The sequence below is a fragment of the Poecile atricapillus genome, chromosome W (genome assembly GCF_030490865.1).
Source record: "Poecile atricapillus isolate bPoeAtr1 chromosome W, bPoeAtr1.hap1, whole genome shotgun sequence".
NCBI classification, from domain to species: Eukaryota; Metazoa; Chordata; class Aves; order Passeriformes; family Paridae; genus Poecile; species Poecile atricapillus.
Genome location: NC_081288.1, coordinates 26,282,586 through 26,305,381, shown reverse-complemented (window position 1 = coordinate 26,305,381; position 22,796 = coordinate 26,282,586). Strand labels below are relative to the sequence as shown.

The following is a 22,796-nucleotide window of genomic DNA, read 5'->3' as shown; positions in this document are numbered from 1 at the left end:
TTTAGATGATAATGCACTTAGGTGCATCAGATTATTTATGCATTAAAAATCTGTAATTCTGACATGCCAAACAGATACTAAAATCCCAGTAACACGTCGGATTCCTTTGCTATGCTATGAACTAGAATTGATCATGGAGATACCTGCCAGGGTTCTCATGCTGTGTATCACACCCACCTGAGCACGTCCTGTGAAAGATTCAGGCTTTGGATAATAAGAAAAGTAGGGCAGTTGCTGTTTGACAGCTATGTTTACTGGGCTGCTGTTGGCAAACACACAGAAGGAAAAGTGCCAGCCCTAAAATCAAAATGGAACAGATTCTGCTTGATATGAACACAACTCCCCACAGGCTGCTGCAATGCAGTGGCATCTCAGTCCTTTAATTTCTTAATGACATGGCTGCCTGAAACCCTCCAGAACTGGAGACAGGGAGCTCCTAGCATCTGTAACACCAACACCAGCAGCTAGAAGGCCAAATTTTGGCTGTTTAATCTCACTGTGTTGCCTGCACCCTGCCCGCCTAGGTTACTTGTAATGGGAAGCAGAGTTTACTTTTGAGCAGTATCTAGGACACTGGAAACCTGACCCTCATTCAAACACAGAATATAATCCAACAAAGGCTAATTATTCCCTTCATTTAAACAGAATCACACAGAGAGCCAAACTGGACTGCTAGGTCCCCTCTCTCAGTGGAAGAGAATGAGAGGGAGAGGTACAAAGAGGCAGATGGTGTATCTGAAACATGCTTTGTGTAGCTTTTTATTACACAGGCAGGTTTTCCTCTTGCACCTGTTTCTACCACTCAAACATCAAACTATTTAAAGATGGCAAAAGGGAGAGAGGGTGTGGAGGGATACGATTCATTCTTTGCATTCTCTTCCCCAATACTTGCAGGTCCTTGATTCCCTTTTATGTGACTTGTTTTCAACTTTTTTTCCCCCCCCTTTTTCAAGGCACTACCAATTTTCTGCTGGAGAGCAAGGAAAATTTGCACTTAAAGGGTTTTAATAAATTAAAGGCCCTCGGGGAGTTTTCCAGAGAAACTGAACTCAATTAAATTAAGGGCTAGGTCTTGGGCATCACTTCTTCTGAAATAAAACACAACCTCCAGCAAGGACATTTCATCAGATGACCAGTTAATATCGGTTCAATGTTTACAAAAATTCTCCCCTCTCCTTTAAAAACATGACAGTCCACTTTGGAGCATTTCTGCTCCATACCAATTAAAATAAAACAGAGGGGGGGAAAGGCAAAAATGCAATCTTCTAAGAACGTTAACTACAACTCAGGTCTATTCAATGTATGTGGTAAAAGCTATAAGGAATAATATTAGCTAAAAGGAATAATTATCTCTTCCCATATCCTGTGAAGACACTGTGGAACTTCTCATTTTCTCCCTGTTCATCAGTTCTGCAGCCTTCCTTCTTTACTGTGCATGGTCAATGTATAGAGCACCTAAACAGAGCTGGTCCCTACTGCTACCTGCAACACCATGAACCAACAAGAGCACAAGCCAACAGCAGCTGCCCATGTCTCCAGATGCAGTTATATTCTTCCACAGAGGAAAAATAAATGAATACAAATGCTCATCAGGAAAATTCCACTAATTTATTAGACGTCTTGTCCTTTGTAGGATAGTTTGAGCCAAACAAGTCTGCATATTTAAATACAAAATACCTTCTGAGTCACAGGAGATTCCAGAAATGCCAGAACTCTGAGCTCCCCTCCCTCAACACAGAGAATAATCTCTCCCCACCCACTTCTCTGCCCAGGCCTGCACTGCATCCACATTAGGGTCTCTGGCCCATCTTCTTCAATGTCCGGTTCAGCTGGAATTAGAAAAAGCAAAGATCAGAAAAATACACAGTGATTGATACACACTGCTGTTGCCCTCAGCAGACTTTATCCAATGCCTCTTAACTCCTTCCTCTCCAACCCTCTGACAAGAGAGCTCTTGAGCAAATACAGTGTGTCAAGCAGAAGGGGAATAAGTAGAACTGTCTCCTCTCCAAGAGAGCAGAGCAAGATGCAGGGAGAAGATTCAAACTTGTAGCAGCGGTACCACAATCTTGTATTAAGTTCCCACATCTCAGTATTCTGCCCTCTGAGTTTCCAGTGCAGAACAATCTCCATTGGGAGAGTGTAGCAGTGATAGAATGTCACCTCCTTGCCAAGCCCAATGCTGAAGCCATCTATGCTCCAGAAATCTCTGAGGCCACTTTCTAGAGGCATAGTTATGAAGTTAGAGATACGATTTTGGTTGGGTTAATGACAGGGACACCACATTTATCTAGCTACAGTGGACAATTAACTCTTCTCCTTTTCCACTGTGGCTCAACTGAGCACTTCTCACAAAAACACCATTCCTCAAAGGCCAGCAGCTGCTGCTTAGAACACCTGCCTTTGCCCAGTGCCTTGCAGAGCCAAGGCTAAGTCCAGCATGGAATTACGCAGCTGTCTCACACAAGTGTGGATCCTCGAGGGCCTACACAGCCCAGTGACTGCCCCATGTTTCCTACAGAGCTACACAGCTCTCCTGCCCGGGCCTCACCTCCTCAAACTTGTGGATCTGGCGGATGAAGAAGTCTCCATAACGTCGAGCAACCTTTGTGTCTGCAATATGGATCATATCCTGGGAAGAGAACATGATGAGATGAGGAAAAGGACTGTGCTGCAAGACAGCAAGAACTGCCAAACACATGGATCAACCTAAGGAGCTTCACCCCAGCCATGGTTCAGCATCATACATATCTGATCTGCCTGGTCCCACAGCACCCATCCAGTTCTCCTTAGGCTGCCTTCCCTCATACCTTTGCCTGGGATGGGTCACCAGTTCACATTGTGTGCACTTCCCACATTCTTACACACTCTGCTTTTGTCTTCCTTGCAGCAGTTTGACAGTTCCAACCCCAGATCACATTTCCCTCTTTTCAGTCATGCTATATGCCATGAGAGCTGGGCTGAGACATGGCATGAGACCTTGCAAAACAAGGTCTGCTATAAGGACCAAGAACACAGGGTAACCTGGTCTCCTTCCTAGCAAGAAACCTAATGGTTACTGCTATCTTCTTTGACTGAAGTCCTACAAGACTCTTTGCTACACTTCCTGCTGCTGGAGCTCCAAGTGCAGATGGTGATAGCCCCACACCTTGTGTTTAGATTCCTCCTAGAGCAACCACAACTAAATGCTGTTCCAGTGCAAAGCAGACCTGTAACACGACCAAACAGCATCTCTGCTTTGTCAAAGAAGGGAGAGATGTGGGGGACACTACAAGGACAATCCCACCTGACACACAAACAGCAGCACTACCTGTCACTCAATTATCACCTCCCAGAACACTGTCCAGCAGTTCCTTATGTCCTGGGAAAGTGTCTGTTTTCTAGATATGCTGACTGCCAAAGCTGCCTCTGATATTCCATCTCTCTCCATGCATTGACACTCTTTTTATGCAGGGCTATAACTTCACTGTGGGTAGCCAAGCCCTATAAATGGCAAAGGAAGAAGGAATGTCTCCCACAGAATGGAACAAAACTAAGTGCTGCCAGTGAAAGAATTTCCTGGGTGAAAGAATTTCCCAGCCAGCAAGTGGCAGATACCAACCTTGTCAATGTAGAAGTCAACCTCAGAGGCGGACTGGAACTCTCCATCCAGGGCAGATATGCCACTGGTCCATACCAGGTTCTTCATCTTGTGTTTGAAGACAAGCAGCTGGATACGGAACTCCTGCTCTGTGAGGTCTAAGAAGCCGGCCAGCTTCGCCACAGGCATGGTGGTGTAGAGCTTGAGGAAGCTACGGATGGTTGAGAGCTGGGCCTGCTGCTGAACTTCATCAGCGAAGACCTTGAGCTGCTGCAGGAAGGGCTCCTTGTGGTAGTTGGGGTGCACGTTGTCATAATTGGGCACCACAGGGGAGAGGAATTTGGGGCAAGCATAACTGAAGAGCTCCTCATAGACCTGCGCGTCGCCCTTCTGCATGCGCAGCATCTTGTCCCCGTACTTCTCGCGCAGCTGCAGGTGGATGCTCTCGTCTATGCGCATGGGGTACATGGTGAGGGCGATGGCCAGCAGCGCGTGCATCTGCTCGTTCTGCTTGTTGATCTGAGACAGAGAGGAGACCCTGTCAGCACCACAGTGTGCTCAGGCTTTAGGGTGCCCAAGAGAGCTGGCAGCTGCACTTTGCAGAGGAAGATCCTTTCCATAGAGCACTGACGGTCCTAATGCTCAAGGGGGACAGCACAAAGAAGCAGTGCCTCTGGGCAAAGCAAATGGATGAATGACACATCAAGGCTGAGAGGGCTGGACAAAAGGAAGGTGCAGAGTAAATGCATCCAGAGCCATGCAGAACCTGGAGGGGCACGAGTGAATTTGACTGTTTTGGTACAAGAACATGCAGAGAAGGGAAGGCAGACAGTTTAACAACTATCTCCTGGCAAGGGACAGTTATCAGGGAGGTCAGTGAAGAAAAGACCAAGAAAGAAGATTTAGCTGAGTGTGGGATGAAATGGACAGCTATGTGGCTGAAACAGACACACCAACTTTTTGAAGTGTCATGGAATTCAGACTAGCAGGATTTGGCTAAACGAAGAGCTAGGAATTAATCATGAGGATAAAACAATGACAGCAGGTAAAACAGGCACCAAAATCAGAAGGTAAGACAGCTTAGGTAGAAAGAGAAAGGAGCTTTGTTACAGCCATGTCTGTGAATGGTTATCAGATAATGGAAATATATCTGACAACGGCAGCAACCTGAAGTGCAGCACTGGACTAGAAACACAACTAAGTCTGAAGGAGCATCAGCAAGAGTATCATCAGCAGCTGATACTTATTAACAACCCTGCCCTAAGTAACTAGTAACATAGCTAAGAGAAAATATTGTCACTTGTGGCAAAGGAGTTCAGAGGATCCCCAGTCATCACCATCCACAAAGCCCAGGATAATAGAGCTGGACTATTAGACGTAAGCTATCAGGTGATAGAGGAGGGATGGGAAAGAAGACAGCTGCTTTCTCTTTTGGGAAGTCTAGTCTATTCTATCTCTTACCATCTCATACTTGTAGGTTGTCCTCTGAAACATGCTCTTTGTCCTCTGGATGTAGAGGAGTATGTTTGCGAAGACACGGATGGCATCCTGGTAACGCCGCATCATAAGGTATGCGAAGCCCACGTAGTAATAGGTGGTCACCTGGCACTCAGGCACCCGGGAGTACATGCTCTGAGAAGGAAGGAGTAACACACTGTATTAAAGGGGAAACAATCCAAACTGCTTGTCAGCCACAATCCATAGTGAAGTGAAATCTTCTGATTTCACTCCCATCCCAAACAGAGAAAGGAGAGAGTTAATTCAGCATACCAGACCTCTCGCCCATCCCTGCAGCAGCTTCCTCACTGTTTTATTAGATCATCCCATTTCCTATGTTTTCCAGTTTCAGCTTCCTGCAAGGAGAGGACTCTTGCTCTGTGCCTAACATTGCTCTGCTCAGTTCCCTTTCCCCCTCTTTCACTCCACATCCTGTGCCAGACAGCACGTATGTAGATCTGTGCCAAGCCTTGGCCCAAACCCATAGCAGCTGAACTTTTAATAGTCACAAGAAGCACTCAATTCTAAGGCAAAAACAGCCTAGGTGGAATCAGGCACAGTGAGAACAGTAGTCAAAAATACAAGAAAGAGCCACTGACAAAGGAAAGAATGGCGTGTTCAGGTAGTTACTACTGCACTACCACCTGCAGTTCCAGCAGTATTCTCTGTAACAACACTGCCCTGCACAACACGGCAAACCTCCTAAAAAACTGGGCAATTGTGCTGCAACAGCATCAGCCATTATCATATGGCTTGATTTAATGCCAAAGCTCCAGCTGTGCTCAGCCACGAACTCCTGACAACTACAGCAGATACAAACAGTTCCTCAGCTGGAAGACTCGCTACAGCAATTTTTCACCAGCATGCTTGAACAGAGACATTTGGAAGACTGCAGAAGGGTTAAAGCATGTTGCAGTACCTTCTTGTTGAGCTCGATGTTCTCCAGCACCTTAATGGCTTGGTAGTAATCTCCCAGCAGGGAGTGCAGACGAAGCAGCCCAACCAGGCTGAAATAGCCCAGCATCTTGTACAGGGAGTGGCGCCCATATTCACCAGCCACACTTTCAGGATCACCTAGGGAAAAAAGGAACCACAATGCCATCCTCCAAGGAAGCAAGCTTCCATTTCAATATTTTTCTGTTTGAAACAAAGGGAGCAAAGCCTGAAATGTCATCACTGGTACTTCTCACCTAAGGCTAACAGAACCAATTCCCAGCCAATCCATACACTGATCATGGGTTTGATGCAGCTCCCAAACAAAGTTAAGCAACTTGGACCAAATCAAAGCAAGGCAGCACAGACACCAGTGCTGCTTGGCACCACCCAAAGCTCACCTCCACTTGTATAGACCTCCAGCTGTCGGTTGATGTTGGATTTGTCTACCAGAGAGTGCAGCACATTAAGAACACTGTGGACGTTCCAGATCTTGGGGTTGGAACGAAGGAAATCGATTTCCTCTTCAGACTTTTTGGCTGTTTTACAGCGGTACTGGCTGAAAGACTGGAACTGCAGGAAAAAGCAGAGATTCAATGATGTGCAGCTTGTTTGGAGATGCTCAGCTAAGTGCACTAAGCTTACAACTTGCTGACACAACTCCATTACAGTAAACTACAAGTTGCATTGAAAAAAAGTTTCATTTGCGATCACATGGAAATCAAAATGGCAGATCATATCACCTTTAAAGCACCCAAAAAGTTATACAGTACAGAGGGAAAGGCCAGGAGACAGATCAAAGCAGAAAATTAAACTCTTAAACAATTAGGAAAGGCAACTAAGCACAAATTTTCTGTCTGAACAGGTAGAAAAGAGAATGACCAAATTATAAGATTGTTTATTGTATGTTTGCATACACACATCTTCTTCCCCTATATGCACATGTCCTTTTTGTTCTCAAGATTGACAAGACAACACTTGAGGAATTCCAGGCAGCTTTATAATTAAAAGTTACAGAAATGGGAATATATTCTCTAAAGAGAAAAACCAATGGCATTTATGATCTGTACTGTTGCACTCAGTGTAAAAATCTTAACGTCAAGATCACAGACCACAGCTTATTTCAAATCAGGTCATCAATCTCTCAATGCATGCATAAAGGCCCTAATGGTTAAGAAAGACAGGAATTTTGTTCTGAAAGAGAAATAGGCACAGAAGTTCAAGATTCCCCAAAGAGCACCCTGTAACTTAAAAATCTGTATGTTTACAACTACTTCATCCACCTGGTAACACAAGAGTAACAGTGATCACCAAAGATTTTCAACCTGCAACCTATGGAAATCACAGCAAGGGAAGAGATGGGAAATTTATACAACTAATAAAGGCAAGGCCACCTTAAAATGGTCCAGTTTTATAATGACATACCTGGTATATGAATTCATCAATGATATCCCAGAGCCACTGGTTGGGCAGTTCCAGAGGAGCAGGGCCATCAGCATCTGCAGGAGAACAAATGAGAAGGTTAACACCTTCAGCGAGGAAGAGTACTGTCAGAACTGGAGGAATAGACAAATTAAAGAACGCAAGAATTTCCCTGAAATGGGAGATGGAGCAGCAGATGGATGAAGCTTCCAGTAGGGCTGAGATACTTTGAGCTTTGACTACCTCAACTGCTTTCACTTTCAAAGACTGTGAACGTGCAAAGGGTTAATCTCTTGAGTGTGACTGCTCAGCAGCATCAACTCTCAAGAAAACACAGATTGCAGGGGTTTATCCTAACTGATCCATTCTCCACATGAGGTTTGGCAGAGAGTCACAAACACTAACATTTGTTCCAAGAGGAGTTGACAACAGTAAACAGTTGTGAAACACTGCAAGTTTTCTTTAGCTTACTGCTTCATTTTACTTTTTATAAAGATAGGTGAAGCAGTTCTCAGCAAGATAGATAAGTAAGTTTTGTTCTTTACAGTATTTCAGAAAGCACTGGAAACTATTTCTGCTTTTTGTGGTTTTAAATTCATGGATGTAAATTGCTCTTCATTCAACAAACTCAAACATGGAGAGAGCTTATAAAATACCTTTCCCCCGAAGATTTATAAACATTAAGCTCTTATAAACACTGCAGCTCTTCTGACCTTTCTTCAGCTCTGCCCTCTCCATCCAATCTTTCTCTCCAAAATTCACAAACTAGAAATTAATTGCAGCGACTCACTGAGGATGTAGTTGAAGAGATTGCAGTAGTTGTAGTAGGACTCAAATCTCTGCTCCAGCGTGGGCCCCCCCTGCAAAGAGAAGTCAGCAGAGTCTGCTTTATTTCAAGCAGGGCAGGGGGGAGTTCATGGGTAACAGCACAAGAAGGACAGTCACAATAGTAGAGGATCTAGTTCAGGAGTGCTAGAGCCAGTATTCAGCCAGGACACCCACCAGCATCACACAGAAAACCTGAAATTGTAGCACTGTTGTCTCACAAAACAGGGATGACTTTTCCTGTAGAGCTAGCTTCTCCCAAGATGCTGAGCAGTTAAACCTCCTATGAATATTCTGCATTAACCTTCCCTGTTCCCCTCTGCTATTCAGATTCAAGAACTTCCTACTACCTTTTTTTTTCCTTCTCTGCTCACAAGAAGCCTTAATAGATCAACAATTCTATTTCTGGACATAATTTCTAAACATTTTGACCTACTGGTTCTTGTCTCAGCTGGAGACACTGAGTCTGAGAACTACTAACAGCACATCTTGAGAAACCAGTTTTTCCTGTTGAAGCCTGGCTTGGGTTAACACAGCAGCCTTTTAAAAGTGCCCATTTCTCCACCCTCTGGTCCACAGTAAAACTGCAGTTATTACTTATTTACCCATAAGTCATGCATCTGCTGAGATTTTTTCCTTTAAGAACCAAGTATTATGACTTTCTCACTGATTCCAAAGCAGCTTAAAAAAAAAATGCAAAGTTTGCTCACTGAGCATTATTCCCTTCATTTCCTTCTTCTCCATCCTTTATGCTAGCCATGTTTCCCTTTTCACAAGGCACTCTGATCCCACGTAAGGTTTTTAATGACACCTTCCTCTTGTGACACCCCTTCTCACTGCCTGTTCATTTGAAGAGAAGCTACAAAGCAACACATATAAGCAATAACCAGAAAAATTCAGTTACTTTCCAACACCCCCTTCTTCCCTAAATCACTCACCATTACATTTGCTGTTAGCAACAAAGAGTCTCCTGAACACTCAGATCCAGTCTTCTGATTCACCTGAGCTACCAGAGAAATCTGCACACTCATCACCACCAAGCCTGAAGAGACAGCTAACAAGCCTCAGATGGACAATCAAGTCTTTCTTGCTTTTCAGCACCCAGTGAATCCTTACTAAACTAAGAAAAAGCAGGAATTTTAAGTTTTCCTAAAATCAGTGTGACTTGCAGCTCATAAACCCATCCAATCCTGCCTTGGAAAGGTAAGGGGAACACTGATACTGTACTGGCAGCAAGACTTGTCAAGTTTGCTGGCAAAGAGAAGCCAGCATGCAACCCACAAGAAGACACAGGGCAAACACTCACGCTGACTTTGGCGTAGATGTGCCTGTAGTACAGCTCCTTGTATAGTATCAGGAAAACTGCATCTGGAAAACACAACAGAAGAGGACATTAGCAAGCCACAAGGCCTATTAGCCTCCTGCCACAACAATAAAGGGAGACACTAAAAGACATTTTGCTCAAGTCTGGCTTCTTGCCAGGCATCTGCTGAAGGAGTTGTCAGAGTGAACAAAGGCAACTGAGTCAGGCAGTAACAAAGCTGTGCACCTGCTAACTCAGGATCAGGAGGCATTCAGTTCCTTCTCTCTCTGACAACCCAAGGGAAAATGAAAGACTCACCATTTCCAACCTGAGGAGCAATGGCCTCAGCCTCTGGCCATGGAGTGTTCTTAAAAAACCTTTCTGTCAGTTTTGTCCAGCTGAAAAACAGACACACATGCGGTATGAGAAGCCACTTCTCACTCAGTATGACAGTGCTGGAGTCAGAGGTGACAACAGAGAGAAGCCTTGGACTTGGTGAAAGCTGAGCAGTACCACCAACCCCTGTTACTAAGTCCAGTGTTGAAGCAAAAAATGAGAATTGCAAACTAAGCAGTGAGACTTCAATTAATCCCCCAGGCACAAAACAGACATGAATGTCACTTCCACATTCCCTCTATGTCAAGCTGACATGACTACAAGCCGGAGTGAAGCAGCTGTTGGGAAGAGACACAAAAGCTACAAAGCTACCTCACAGCTCTCTGCAAACTGCCCGACTAACACCACTGAGATCCATTTTTGCAGCCTCCCTTCCTCTTAGGCCAGGGCTGACACTTCCCTTCAGACAGATCACAACTCATGTACACTTACATTAGCCTAATGGGCTGGAAATGTGGGGTCTTTTTCCCCACACTAACCAAACCTGTTTCAGAAAAAGCCCAAGTTCGAAACAGCACAGGTAGTAGTCAGCCTTTCCTTTGAACGGCACCACAATTAAAACAGTGATTTCCATCTGCTGGAAGGGTAGTAATGTACCTGTTCTCATAAATGTCCTGGATCTCGTACACCTTCTGGTCAATAACATCACTGGAAACACGGCTGGCCTGGAGCTCGTACACCTTCTGGTCAATGAGATCTGACACCGTCTTGTGAAAATACTGAATGAAGTTTTTGATCACTTCGGGGATCACCTGGTAGGTCTGCTGTTCGTACTGGCGCTCGTAGGCCAGGTCTTGCTTCGGGTCTCCTGCGAAGAAGCAGCAGTGAGGCAGCCGCCTCCCGGCCCGGCCCGGGCCCACAGACCCAGCCGGGCGCTAGCAGGCCCGGGGCGCGCCTGGGGCCCTCACACTCACCCGTGTGCATATCATAGTCGTTGGAGTAGGCGTAAGGGTCGTAGGCGGCCTGTGGGGAGAGGGCAGCAGTGAGTCCCCGCGAACAGCCCGGACACGGCCCCCGCGCCCCCCAGACCCCGCCGTCCGCACCTCGTTGTCGTAGTCCTCCCCCGGGTAGGCCATGGCGGCGGCGCGGCACGGAAACTGCTCCGGGCGGAAACACGGGACTGGCGCGGCGCGGGCACAGGGCGGGGCGGGCGCAGGAGCGGCTGAGCCCTTCTATTGGCTAAAACAAGTGCCTGTCTTCATCCTGCTGAGCTGTCACAGGCCGGCCGTGGCCCTCCTCTCTATCTGATTGGTGAAGATAACTGCCAGTCAGGCTCTCCTGGTCACCGCCTCCACTTCCCGCCCCGCCTCGCTCTCATCCGCTCCCTCCCCATTGGCTGCATGCACGAGTTCTGTCGCCTCCCATTGGTCGAGAGGACGCGACCCGCCCCGTTGCTATGGTGACACCCCGCCCCTCTCCGGCCCGGGCCGTGACGGGATGGAGGGCGGCGGTGGGGCTGACGGTGCGCCCGGCGCGGGGCCGGAACCGGGACCGGGACCGGGACCTGGACCGGAGCCGGAGTCAGAGTCAGAGCCACAGCCGCACATCGCGCTACCGCCACTGGGACCGGGCGCACCCCTCGGTTACCTGCACGTCCTGTGGCAGCGGGAGGAGCCCGCGGGCAAGATCCCGGCCCGCCGCCTCCGCAGGGCCGCCCGCCTCCACCGTCGGCTGGGGCCCACGGGCAAGGAGGCCCACGGTGAGCGGCGGGCGCGCGGGGCCGCTGCTCCGCTCCGGAACAGCCCCTCCCTCGGCCGGCCCTGCACGGGGCTTCGGGAGGGAGGTGGGCTCGGTTCGGTGGGCGGCTGGGGAAGGCACCCCGGTGCTGCCGGGGGAGGGTGCCCGTCAGGAGAGGGCGGGCCCGCGGCCGGCGCAGGGAGGAGACGAGGAGAACGATTCCTACCTGGTGCCTTGATCTGCTTCCCGTTCTCTGGAGTATTAGCGTGATTTGGCCCCGCACTCGAGCACCGGGATGGAATGTTTCAGTCGGGAAACGTGCCTTTTTCCTCCCTGCTGTCTATAATTGCTTTCTTTTCTCCATAGCTCTGAAAAGGCTGCGTGAAGCTGCCAATAGCAATGATTTGGACACAGGTAAGGTTTCCCTCAGTCCCACTTGGGACCTCTTCTTGGAAGAGCTGCATACCAAAGGCTCTTGCTTTAGGAGAGGAGGAAGTGGGTGCAGATAGTTTGTGGACAGGATGCTTTACGTGCTTCAGATCTAGAAAATGCTTTTTTAAAGCCCGGATTTGTTCTCTAAGCGGAGTGGGGCTGGTTATTGTGTTCACTTTTTCACTGCACCTGGTTCATAGTGTTAGTTTTCCATCTGCCTGGAGCTAAAATCAGCACTGCGTTGTCCCAGCTGGTTTGGTATGTTCTTTTGCCCAGTTGTTAGCAGCAAGAGAATAATGCTTTGATTTAGGTGGAAAATTTAGGATTATCTAAGGCATACCCTGTATGATGAGGCAGCATAACCCAGTAGATTAGAACCATGGCCAGAGCTGGACTCCTACTTTCTGGTTTCTGCAAAATGCCCTTGTGGTCCATAAATTCTGCTTTCCTCATGTCCAACCTCAACACTACATCTTCCTCAGGCTTTGTTAATTGAAGCTTATCAGTTAGTTTACCAAAACTTAAAGCTTTAGTAGTTTTTGCAATCTGTGTTCGTACAAAAATAACTGGACGACAACTTTGCTAGATGCTGGCTAAGAGTAATGGAAGAATAACACCCTATTCATAGTTTTTAAATATTTATTGACTATGACTAAACTATTGACTTAAAAGGTAATCAAAACAATTAACTAAAATTAATAATAAGTTCTGACATTTCCAACAATTCCCCCCATTGGAAGTGATCTTAATTTTCCTTTAAGATTACTTCCACTTAAATCATTGGGTATCTAGCAAAACTTAAGACATTAAAATGCAAAAATTTTGCTTGTGTCTTGTTTTAAGATATCATAAATCATTCATTCCAAGTGAAATTCCAAGTCAGGGTATTATCTCTTTTAACAATCTCTTGGTAACTTCTCTTGCTTTGTTCCCAAACATGTGGAATGTACACATTTTTGTATCCAAAAAACATGTCAGCTATAACCAATAGGTATCAATAACTCTCTTGTCAAGGTAACTCAGAAAAATCTATTTGCCTATAAACTCCAAGACAGTTTTCTCTTTTTGTAGTCTTTTGTAAGGCTGTGGATTGTTTTGTGAACATATTTTACACTTATTGACTGCACTTTTGATTTGTGGTATTTTTACACTCTTACTTAATGTTTCAAGTTATTTCTAATAGCTTCTGTTCCCCAATGTGTTTTTCTGTGTTTATCTTTGGCTACTTGTCTCACCACTGCTTGAGGTATGCTTATATATGCTTAATGCTTATGGTCATTCAATTTCTCTTTATTTTCGCAGTATAACATCAACTTTAAAATACCATTTTGGTGTAAAATACCATGAACTGGCCATTTTTCTTGATTATCTAATAGATAATCTGGCCACCAGAGAATACAATATTCTATTAACTGTGTCCAAGTTAACGAATCGCTTTTAAATTCTTTGCAGTGCTGCAAAATACAACCTAAATGTGAACTTTTGGATATTCCCCCTCTTCCCGGTTCGAGAAGGAAAACGAAAAGCCCCAGTAAATAAAAATTCCAGCAATCACTGAAACCGCCACGGGAGAGCGCTCTGTGCACACAAATACAATTCCAGTCGCTGACGCAGTAGCAGCCGCTGTGCTAATGCCAAAGAGAGAGCTCTGAGCAAAGTCAAAATCAAAAATTTAACAATTTACATTACTGAAAATCAAGCGTTTAGTACACACCAAATGCCCTAAAATTCGCAGTAAACATAGAATGGCTTCAACGCTCTTACAGCAAATGAATTTTCATACAACCTTAATTTGTACTTACAACACACATTACCACATGCTCACATTTTCCAGCACTGACAAATACCATAGGCTTTAATAAGCACAAAATCATCTGAGCAGAGCCCTTCCACAACGTGGCTCTTTGTGCAAGCAGGACTGTGTCTGACTAATTTGTGGGCAAAACAGAGGGTGAAGACTCAAACCACACCTTTGATAGTCACTTATATAGTTTTACAGTTACAGTTTTCCAGTTAGGCAGTGGGGCTCAAACACAATTCTATTTATATTCACTTATAGAGTTTTACACTTGCTTTTAATAGAAAATAGCCAATTATATCATCACTTTCTTAACTCTATTATGTTAGAGGGTGCAAGCTTATGATTAGGTATACGTTTTTAAACCTTCAGTGTTGTCTTAAGAGACTCCCTGAGGTTTTTGCCTTGAGCTTACCTGGATCAGAGGATTGAAAAATTTCCCTGAAAAAAAGTCTTTCAGTGTGCACCAAACTCCTTGATCCTGTAAGTCTGTGGAACATCAAATGTTGTCTCACCTGGGTCAGCAGTAAATTGTTACCAAATCCTCCAAAATTGTTGGGGTAAATAAACCCTCTAACACTTTCTTTTTAATGTTAGTGTGTGAGATGTTATTTTGTTGTTGGCCAGGAGGGATTTGTGTGGCTCACAAAATTCTGGCCTCCACTCAGACACAGATGTAAAACTTCTTCACTTACACTTTCTAGCAAACAACGAAATTAACGTTCGTTGGCTATAAATGACATAATTCTCTTTTATTAATTAGTTTTCTGTCCTCTATGGGTTATTGATTTCTCACTTCTCATGCTAGTTGGTCCATATTTTTAGTCTTTTTAGTATCTTTTTTCCTCTGGTAGGGACTTTCCAACACATATACTGAATCTTTGTTAGCCCCTTCCTTACATTCTGGTTTCTGCAAAGTCCTTGTGGTCCATAAATTCTACATTCCAGATGTCCAACCCCAAGCATACATCTTTCTCTGGTCTTGTTCATTGAAGTATATCAGAGTTAGTTTATCAAAAGTTAAAGTTTCAGTAGTTTTTCCAAGCTGTGTGTTCTTACAAAAGTATGTTATGACAGCTTTGCTAAATACTGGCTAAGAATAATATAAAAATCACATACTATTTATAATTAATTATATATATATAGATTATGATTAGTTAAAGAAATTAATTTCAAAGTTAATTAAAGCCACTAACTAAAATTATTAAAAAGTTACATTGTTTCCAACAGGAAGAGGAAAGAATGCAGTTTTATGAAAGTCTTGGTTTCAATCCACCTTGGATTTGATAGACAGGTTCCTGTGTTTACAATCCTTTTGTTTTGTTTACTCTGCAACTTGAGGAAGTGTGCTATGATTAATTTATTTTTCATCAACAAGTAAATATCTTTGCTGTTTCCTGTGGTGGCACTGAGTGGAAAGGTTATGTCATTCCTACTTGGTTCAGAGGAAGAGTAGCTAAAGTTATTTTGGTTAGCTAAAGTTATTAATGGTTCTCACTGGGGCACTGTCAGTCTTCCTGTCTTTATTCTGAAGTATCAAACATTCCATGTTAATGCCACTTCCATCTTTTTAGGTGTTCCTTTCAGTTCTGTACCACACTTTGAAGTAGGACATGTACAAGATGAATCTCAAAGGTGTCTATAATTCACTGTCTGGAAGCTGACACAAATGCTGACTTTCAGTGGCCTGAAACAGTCTTGATTATTGTAGAATCTGTTTTAAAAAAATTTTTAAAAATCTGCTGTTTAAAGATCTCAAAATATAGTGAACCTGTCAGCATTTTTAACAGCTATGGAATGAGCTCTGTTTTACACACCAGATAATATATCAGAATGATCTCAAAACAACAGGAGTAACAGCCCTTACAGTTGCCCCTAACACATGTTTCTGTAGGTGCTATTTTTATTCCCCTAATCTTTCCACCCTTTCCAGATCTCTTTGCTCAGCTCTTGGCAGGTCAGTGCATTCCCCTGCCCGCTTCCCAAACTGCAGTCACCATTGGTTAGGAAGGGGCATAGTCAAAACAGGTGTGAAGAGGTGACTTTTCTCACTACCTGTGGTTACACTGTGAAACTTCTGACCACGGGTCCATGTTGATGTCAAAAGTTTACACAAGTGCATAAAATGACCATGTAAATCCACAGGGAAAGCCCACGGAGGGGTAGTAAGCACAGCATGCTAATTCTAGCTTGGGAAGTGCCGGAGATGCAGCTGACTAAAACCAAGAGTTAGCCCCACGTCCTTCCTATCCTTTAGTATTCTTCTCTAGGTATGTGCTGCTGATTGTCCTTGGAGCTTGAAAATTTGGCTAGGTGGATGTTTAGCCGTTAGAGCTGTTGGCTTATCTTTTATGGCAACATGTGGAAGGTGGTGAAGGCTGAATCAGAGGGTGGAGGTTGTGCTGCTTAGGCTGGTTCTGCTGAGCTAGGGTACTGGTTCAAGTCCAGATGACTTAGCAGCTGATAGTACATGTATCTACCCCCAAAAGAGCAGATAGCATTCCCCCTCTCTGATCAGGTGCCCCTTCAGCTCACCTGCTTTCTTCTCCTTGGTTCTGTCAGTGCAGCAACTCTTGGAGGACGGAACGGACCCCTGTGCTGCGGACGACAAAGGCCGGACAGCCCTGCACTTTGCCTCCTGCAATGGATCACATCGGTGAGTGGGGGGGGAGGTCTGTCTTCCAGCCTCTCTGGGGCAGGGATTTTGAAGGGTGCTCTTTATTTTGATTCAGCACCTGTCAGAGGTGTTTCTGTTCCTTTTGTGTCAAAGTTGCCAGTTCTGGCCCCAGGGCTTGCCATGTCTGCCTGCTGGAGGGGGAGCAGGACCTCCCAGTTCGAGGGCTGTTCTGGAGGGTGTCCTTCCTCCCAGTTCTTCGCATCAGGGAGCCCAGGAGCAGTGGCACTTCGTGGCTTTGTGCTGGGTCCTTCTGCATTGCTGTGCAAACCCCTGTCCCTGTCTCAGTAAGGAAGCCGATGAGCTGAACAGAAGCCCCCGTGAGGCAGCCTGGTGGTGCCACATGGACCTGTGACCCATGTGGGCCTGACCTGTGGGGCTAAGGGAAGGGACTGATGTGGCTCTGTTTCCTTGTTTCTAGTCCAACTGCTTCTGGACCATGGGGCTGACCCAAACCAGAGAGATGGGCTGGGCAATACTCCCTTACACTTGGGTAAGTGCCACAGAGATGAGCTTTGCATGCAGAGAAGTGAGGTGAGAACCTCCTTACTGTTCCTTTCCTTCTCCACCTTCCTCTTGCCTGTGCCTCACAGAATGCATCCCCAAATTTAAGGACCTAGGAGGGACTCTTTGCATTTCATTAAATTCACTCCTCACAAAGATTTAGAATCAAAGAAAAAGTTTGAGAAAATTGTTTTCCCTCCCTCTGCCAGCCCCAAGGAGTGCAAGATCTGTTCCAGATAGAGTACTCAGGCTTGAGTGGGAGGTCACCTTAGCATTTGGGCCGTTAGTCTTTCCCCTGGCAAAGAAGCCCTTTGGGAAGCAGCAAGTTCTGTGTTTGAGCAGAAACTCATTTTTGTTTGTACCTCTGAGTTGTGTGTTCTGTGTTTTCCCTCCCCAGCTGCCTGCACGAACCACGTTCCTGTCATCACCACCCTACTGCGCGGAGGTAACATTTCCTCTATAACAGTTACAGCCTGTTATAACCCTTCCTGCCCTGTTGATACTTCCCAAGGACACCAAATCCTGATGACAGACCTCACTGTCTCTGCTTGTGCATCTTGCAGGGGCCAGAGTTGATGCCTTGGATCGAGCTGGCAGAACCCCACTGCACCTTGCTAAATCAAAGCTGAATATCCTGCAGGAGGGATTCTCCCACAGCCTGGAGGCTGTACGCCTTGAAGTAAAGCAGGTAAAAGAAACAGTCCCATGTTCTGGTAAGGTGGTGCAGCTCCTGGCAGCCTCCTGCACCCTTTACTTAAATGCCTGTCTGTAGTAACTCCACTTAAATGTCTGTCTCTTAACTGCTCTTAACTGCTGTGGGAAGAGTTTGACTTCTGTTTTCAGAGACCTTCCTTTTTCCCAGCCTCTAATTAATTTTTTTCCACGGCCTCCCTTGGAAAGGAGCTCTGGTAAGCTAAGGATGCATTGAGTGTCTGAACTCTTGGGCTGTATGGAGCATTCTCTTCAACAATGATGTAAGACGGATGCCTTGTGGCAGGAGAGAGACCACAGCACGAGGCTGTAGCTGTGGTCTACACATGCTCTGTATTCCTATCACAGTCTACCCTGCTCCAGTATATGGAGGCATGGAATAGGAAAGCACTCCTGGGCCTGCAAATGCATGGGGCGTGGGCCTCGCTTCAGGAGCCACAGAGACACAAGGATTTTTATCCTCTGTGTATAAGCAGATCCTGCTGGAATTAGAAGTCTCTGCTCCTCTCAGTGAGGAAGCTAACTAGCCATAAAAAAAAGTTGTGTGATTTCAGGGCTAGACCTTCAGCTGGGCTTGTCTCTCTTCCCTGTTCTTAACCAGGCACAAGGATCTCAACTAGTCCATTTGTGACTGGTGAAAGCCTCTGGTGACTCACTGGACACTGATGCTGCCATTAGTGCCATGTAGTTGCTTCTCCTGGATTGGTTTCTACTCTTTAGACGATCATGTACTCTGCCATGTGCTGCATCTTTCAGGCTGGGTGTTTGGCAACTTAATTGCAATTTAATTTTTCCTGTAAAAACACCCCAGTGTGGTGCAGCTCTCTGATGTTTGCCTCTTATGCCTGTTTGTTTCAGATTATCCAGATGTTGCGGGAATACCTGGACCGTCTGGGGAGGCATGAGCAAAAGGAACAGCTGGATGATCTCTGCTCCAGGCTACAGATGACTAGCACAAAGGAACAGGTAGGCAGCGTTGAGCTACTCTGACTCACCCCCTTACATTGGGACTCCTGCATTTAGGAGAATGCAATTGCGTGAGCAGTGGGACATTGAAGACATGGTTATTGCTCACATTGGGTCAAGTGGGCAAGTTACATGATGACTCATGGTACTCCTTTAGGTGAAAATTCAAAGTGCAGAAAGCATCACAGTGCCAAGCAGCAGGGAAGCTGACAATCAGATGGACTGAGGGCACAGTCAGTTTAAGGCTAGGATCAGCACAACCACACAGGGTTGCAGGGCCTGGGTTTTTTTCCTGCAAAAGACTGGCCCCTAGAAATAGGCTTAGAGGAAACAGCCCTGACACCATTTTTAGAGTTTTGGGTAATGTAACAACATGCTTGTATTTTAAGGACTGGCTAAATCACACAGAGTGGAGGTCAAGCATCACCTCCTGAAGAATGGGGAGAAGCTCACATTGTCTTAGACTAGGGCTTGTTTGATCATGAGGATAGTAGCCCTTCTGCATGGTTGTTGGCACCAAAAGGATCCTGTCCTAGTATAAGCTCAGCACAGGCATTACTGGCAATTCTAGTGCAAGGGTAGTCCCTGCTGCATGGGGGTTTCTTCTGTGGTGGTGGCTGGCTGCACAGCTGCATTTTCCCTCCCTGATGGCCATCTGTATTCTTCTGTCAGGTGGATGAGGTTACAGATCTCCTGGCCAGCTTCACGTCACTCAGCCTGCAGATGCAGAAGATGGACAACAGGTAATGGGCTGCCAAATCATCTTCCTGAAGTAGCAGGAGAAGCCTTAGAGAGAAGAAAAGGAAGCTGAAGTTTGCTTCCCAGATTGCTGGCTAAACATTGGTGCCAGCAGCTGTTCCTGCCAGACTGACTCTCCAGTGGTGCTCAGGCTGTTCCTGTTGGTGCTGCCACAGCTGCCCCACGGGGAGGCAGCAGGCTTTGCATTATAAAGGCAACAGACAAGAATGCTGCAGCTGTGACTTTGGGATAAAAGAGCTGCTCTACTTTTTACCAGTTGGGTTGGCAATGAATAGGGTACCCTTTCCAGAGATATTTTGCCTTCTCTCAAGTATGTCAGTTCAATGTAGGCAGTGACCAATGCCATGTGCAGCCATGCCATCAGCCCTGACTAGTGCACTCAGCAGCTGGCCAGCATCATAGAAATGCTTGGAACAGGCACCTTTTACCACCTCCATACTGCAAAACTGCATGAGGGAGAAAGTGAATGCCTTGAACAGCAGAAGGCTTTGTGCTATGAGAAGAACACACATTTAATTCTGCACGCTAGAAGCTGAGCAAACATTTTGCCTTAAAGGTGCACTGAGGCTTAAATCCTCACCTTCTCTGAGTCTGCTGTCAGAGGGCAGAGAATATGTCTGGTTACAAGTGGGATACAAAGTTTTTCATGGCTAGAGTAACACCTTTCACTGAGCACATTTTTAAGTCTGCTGCAAGTTAGTGCTTTAATATTGCAGTTTAACACGTGCAAAAAATAAGCAGGTACACAGCTAGCAGGTCTGAGCTGCCATCATGCGAGAATAAGAATTGGAGGGTGACAGTCTTAACGCAGTTCTAGTCAGACATCTACATCTTGCAAAAAAAAAAAAACCACCATAGCAAACTTTTGTTTCCTGTTACTGGCAGTCTCAGGCAAGAGGTCCAGTTGTGACAGGAGAACCTTAAGTGTAGTGTGAGAAATGAATTATGGCTTATGCTGGGAGCCTGAAGTGATGCAGCTGTGAAAGATGCAGGGAAATGCTCTTGCTGCTCTCTTGCTTCTGCCCACTGTGGTTAGCAATGAAGATTTAGGTTGCTTTGTTGTGGAGCAGGGATCCAGGAAATCTTGTTGATAGGGCACCAACAGTAACAGGGTGGCAGGAACATGCCAATAGTAATCTGAGTTCCCACCTGTGTACCACATCATGGTAGCCATATCTATCCCACAGCTTCGGAGTTGCTGGTTTGAAAGAGTTTATTATTAGGATTCAGCTTAAATATGCAGCAGCCACAGTTCAGAGCATTCTTCAGAGATCTTTAGGTCAGCATGTGCTGTGATATCTGCCTCTTGTCCAGGAAGAGGCTAAGTGGATCTCTGCTCAAAGCTGAGATACCAGAAATAGGCATGGCTTTTAGATGGGTTCATCTGTGGGCTGCTGGAGGACAGAGCTGGGAGCAACAGTCTCATGGCTGGGCTGGAGCTGTCACTGTGCATATTGATACGTCATTATAATGTGCTAGATGGGAAGGATGCCAAGAGGGTGGGAGACAATATGACCTTTTTGTATTTTCAATTACAATAAAATCCTGTCAGTCCTTTACAACTCCTCAGCCAAGTTCTTTTTTTCAGACCAGCCCATTCCTCTTTCTTTACATGTATTCCAGGCCCCACTGCACAGCACTGGACTAACCACTACTCTCATACCTGGTCCTCAAATCAGAAGTGACAACACAAAGTTGTTTGAGTTCAAACACCACTCTGTTTGAAGATCGAAGTACGGGGTTGCTGGCTGACCTTTTTTTGATCCTTACTTCCACAGCCAATAAATCCAAATTTAAAATCTAGGTAGTTGCTGTGAAACCGTACAAACAGATGAAAGAGAATCCCAGCAGGAGTGCTTCAAGCCAGAAGATACTTTGTAGAGAGGAAAAGCAGCCTTGCCCAGTGGCAGAAATCATGCCTTGCCCCGTGCCAAAAAAAACGGCTGTGCTGTGAAGAGACAGCAAGAGGATGAGGGGATAGGGAGGGACATCTGGGCAGGGCAGAGAACTTCCAGCAGGTGACCTTCATGCCCAGTCTTTACTGAACTTGTTTCTTCCTGTCTTTACAACTCAGTCTTGATGTCCACATACACTCAGTTGCCAGTGCTTCTGCCCTCAGCAGCCTTGTTGCTGAGGAGACCATTAAGGTGCCTGAAGAGCACGTGGCTAAAATGCTCTTTATCGCTGCAGTTACTTCAGTTGCTGATGTTGTCTCTAAGTAGACACTTCTTAGAAGCTTACCTCAAACCCAGGAACACATCTAGCTGAAACTCAGAGTGAAGCTTTTAGCCTCAGCACATGTGATGCTGTCCACAGCTCTCCAGGCTTTTGTCTTGCCTGGTGCTGCGTTTTATCTTAACAGCTCCTGACAGAGGGGAAAGATGGGGCTGCTGCAGCCAGCCAGGAGCAGTTGTCTTGCTTCTTTTGCAGCACTGCTTCCACAATGCTAGGAGAGGCAATAAAAAACCAAATGGCTATAGGAAGTTTTGCCACTGCTTTAGCAGTAACACCAGATAAGAAAAACGCATCTGGTTTTCAGTGGGGGAAAAAAATGTATCATGCAGGAATTGTATTCTATGAATAAACCACAGTCAGTTCTGCTTTCCTGCCTCAGGGCTTGAAGCTGTGGGCTGCCCTGAGCCATATCACGTGTTTGGCACTGGATGGAGAAAAGTTTTAGATTTCTTTCCATCAGCCAGTCATACCCAGAGCTTTAACTACCCTGTCATGCTCAGCAGCTGTACCCAGAATGAGAGTTAGGTGCTGGGCAGGAAAAAAGCTGTTCCAGAGAAGGAAGAATCATGGCTTTCCACTGTGTTGAGAGCTGTTGACTGACATACTGCCTGGTTTTCTTCGTGCTTCTAGCCTAGAGGCTTCAGCTTCTCCCAGCAGCTTTTCTCTGGCCTTGCTCCCTGTGCCAGATTTCCCTGCACAACCCTTGAGGTTGGTGGCAGTTTTCTGCATCTCCCAAAGGTGTCTGCTGCAGTAATGGAGAATAAGAGGTTTCCCACTGCTATTTATTTTGCCATTAAAATCAGTCCAAACTCCTCATTTTCTTTGTCCTACACCATCAAATGCACCCCCAGATCCTTTCAGGAGCAATGATTAGTCCCTGTACTCAGGACTGGGATATCAACTGGGACTTTAGGCTTTGGTTCCCTCTCACCACTACCTGACCTTCAAATATACTCTGCTTCCCCTCCTAATTCAGAGCGGGTGATCTGCAGTATTTCCAGCCATTGAACCCAGCAGCAACCTCCCTGGCTCTGAGGCTGCTGCTGCACTGTAGGATGCAGCCAAAACCAGCCAGACTGAGGAT

The 22,796-nt window shown here is 45.8% G+C and overlaps 1 protein-coding gene, 1 long non-coding RNA gene and 1 pseudogene across 2 annotated transcripts; 1 reads left to right on the top strand and 2 right to left on the bottom strand.

The window, feature by feature from the left end:
- Positions 1-1,589: 1,589 nt before the first annotated feature.
- On the bottom strand, positions 1,590-11,661 carry LOC131591701 (eukaryotic translation initiation factor 3 subunit L). Its single transcript, XM_058862656.1, has 14 exons — positions 11,544-11,661; positions 11,000-11,200; positions 10,871-10,919; positions 10,554-10,764; positions 9,879-9,958; positions 9,564-9,625; positions 8,223-8,292; positions 7,436-7,509; positions 6,412-6,583; positions 5,997-6,151; positions 5,042-5,212; positions 3,602-4,099; positions 2,552-2,632; positions 1,590-1,829 (listed from the first exon to the last, which is right to left on the bottom strand). Exons 2-14 carry the CDS (start codon positions 11,030-11,032, stop codon positions 1,791-1,793), a joined length of 1,695 nt encoding a protein of 564 aa, XP_058718639.1. The 5' UTR covers positions 11,033-11,200; positions 11,544-11,661; the 3' UTR covers positions 1,590-1,790.
- LOC131591711 (ankyrin repeat domain-containing protein 54-like) lies at positions 11,379-21,039 on the top strand (annotated as a pseudogene).
- Positions 14,843-16,941, bottom strand: LOC131591712 (uncharacterized). The gene is made up of 3 exons (XR_009280451.1): positions 16,599-16,941; positions 16,399-16,501; positions 14,843-15,577 (listed from the first exon to the last, which is right to left on the bottom strand). It is a non-coding gene; the product is annotated as an uncharacterized LOC131591712 (long non-coding RNA).
- Positions 21,040-22,796: the final 1,757 nt, after the last annotated feature.

Excerpts from the sequence above, each read along its gene's own strand:
- LOC131591701 (XM_058862656.1), bottom strand. The coding sequence starts at position 11,032 with ATGGCCTACCCGGGGGAGGACTACGACAACGAG. Across the intron at positions 9,959-10,553 it reads CAGGACATTTATGAGAACAG|CTGGACAAAACTGACAGAAA; the intron begins GTACATTACTAC and ends TCTGTTTTTCAG. Across the intron at positions 9,626-9,878 it reads TGCTCCTCAGGTTGGAAATG|ATGCAGTTTTCCTGATACTA; the intron begins GTGAGTCTTTCA and ends TGTGTTTTCCAG.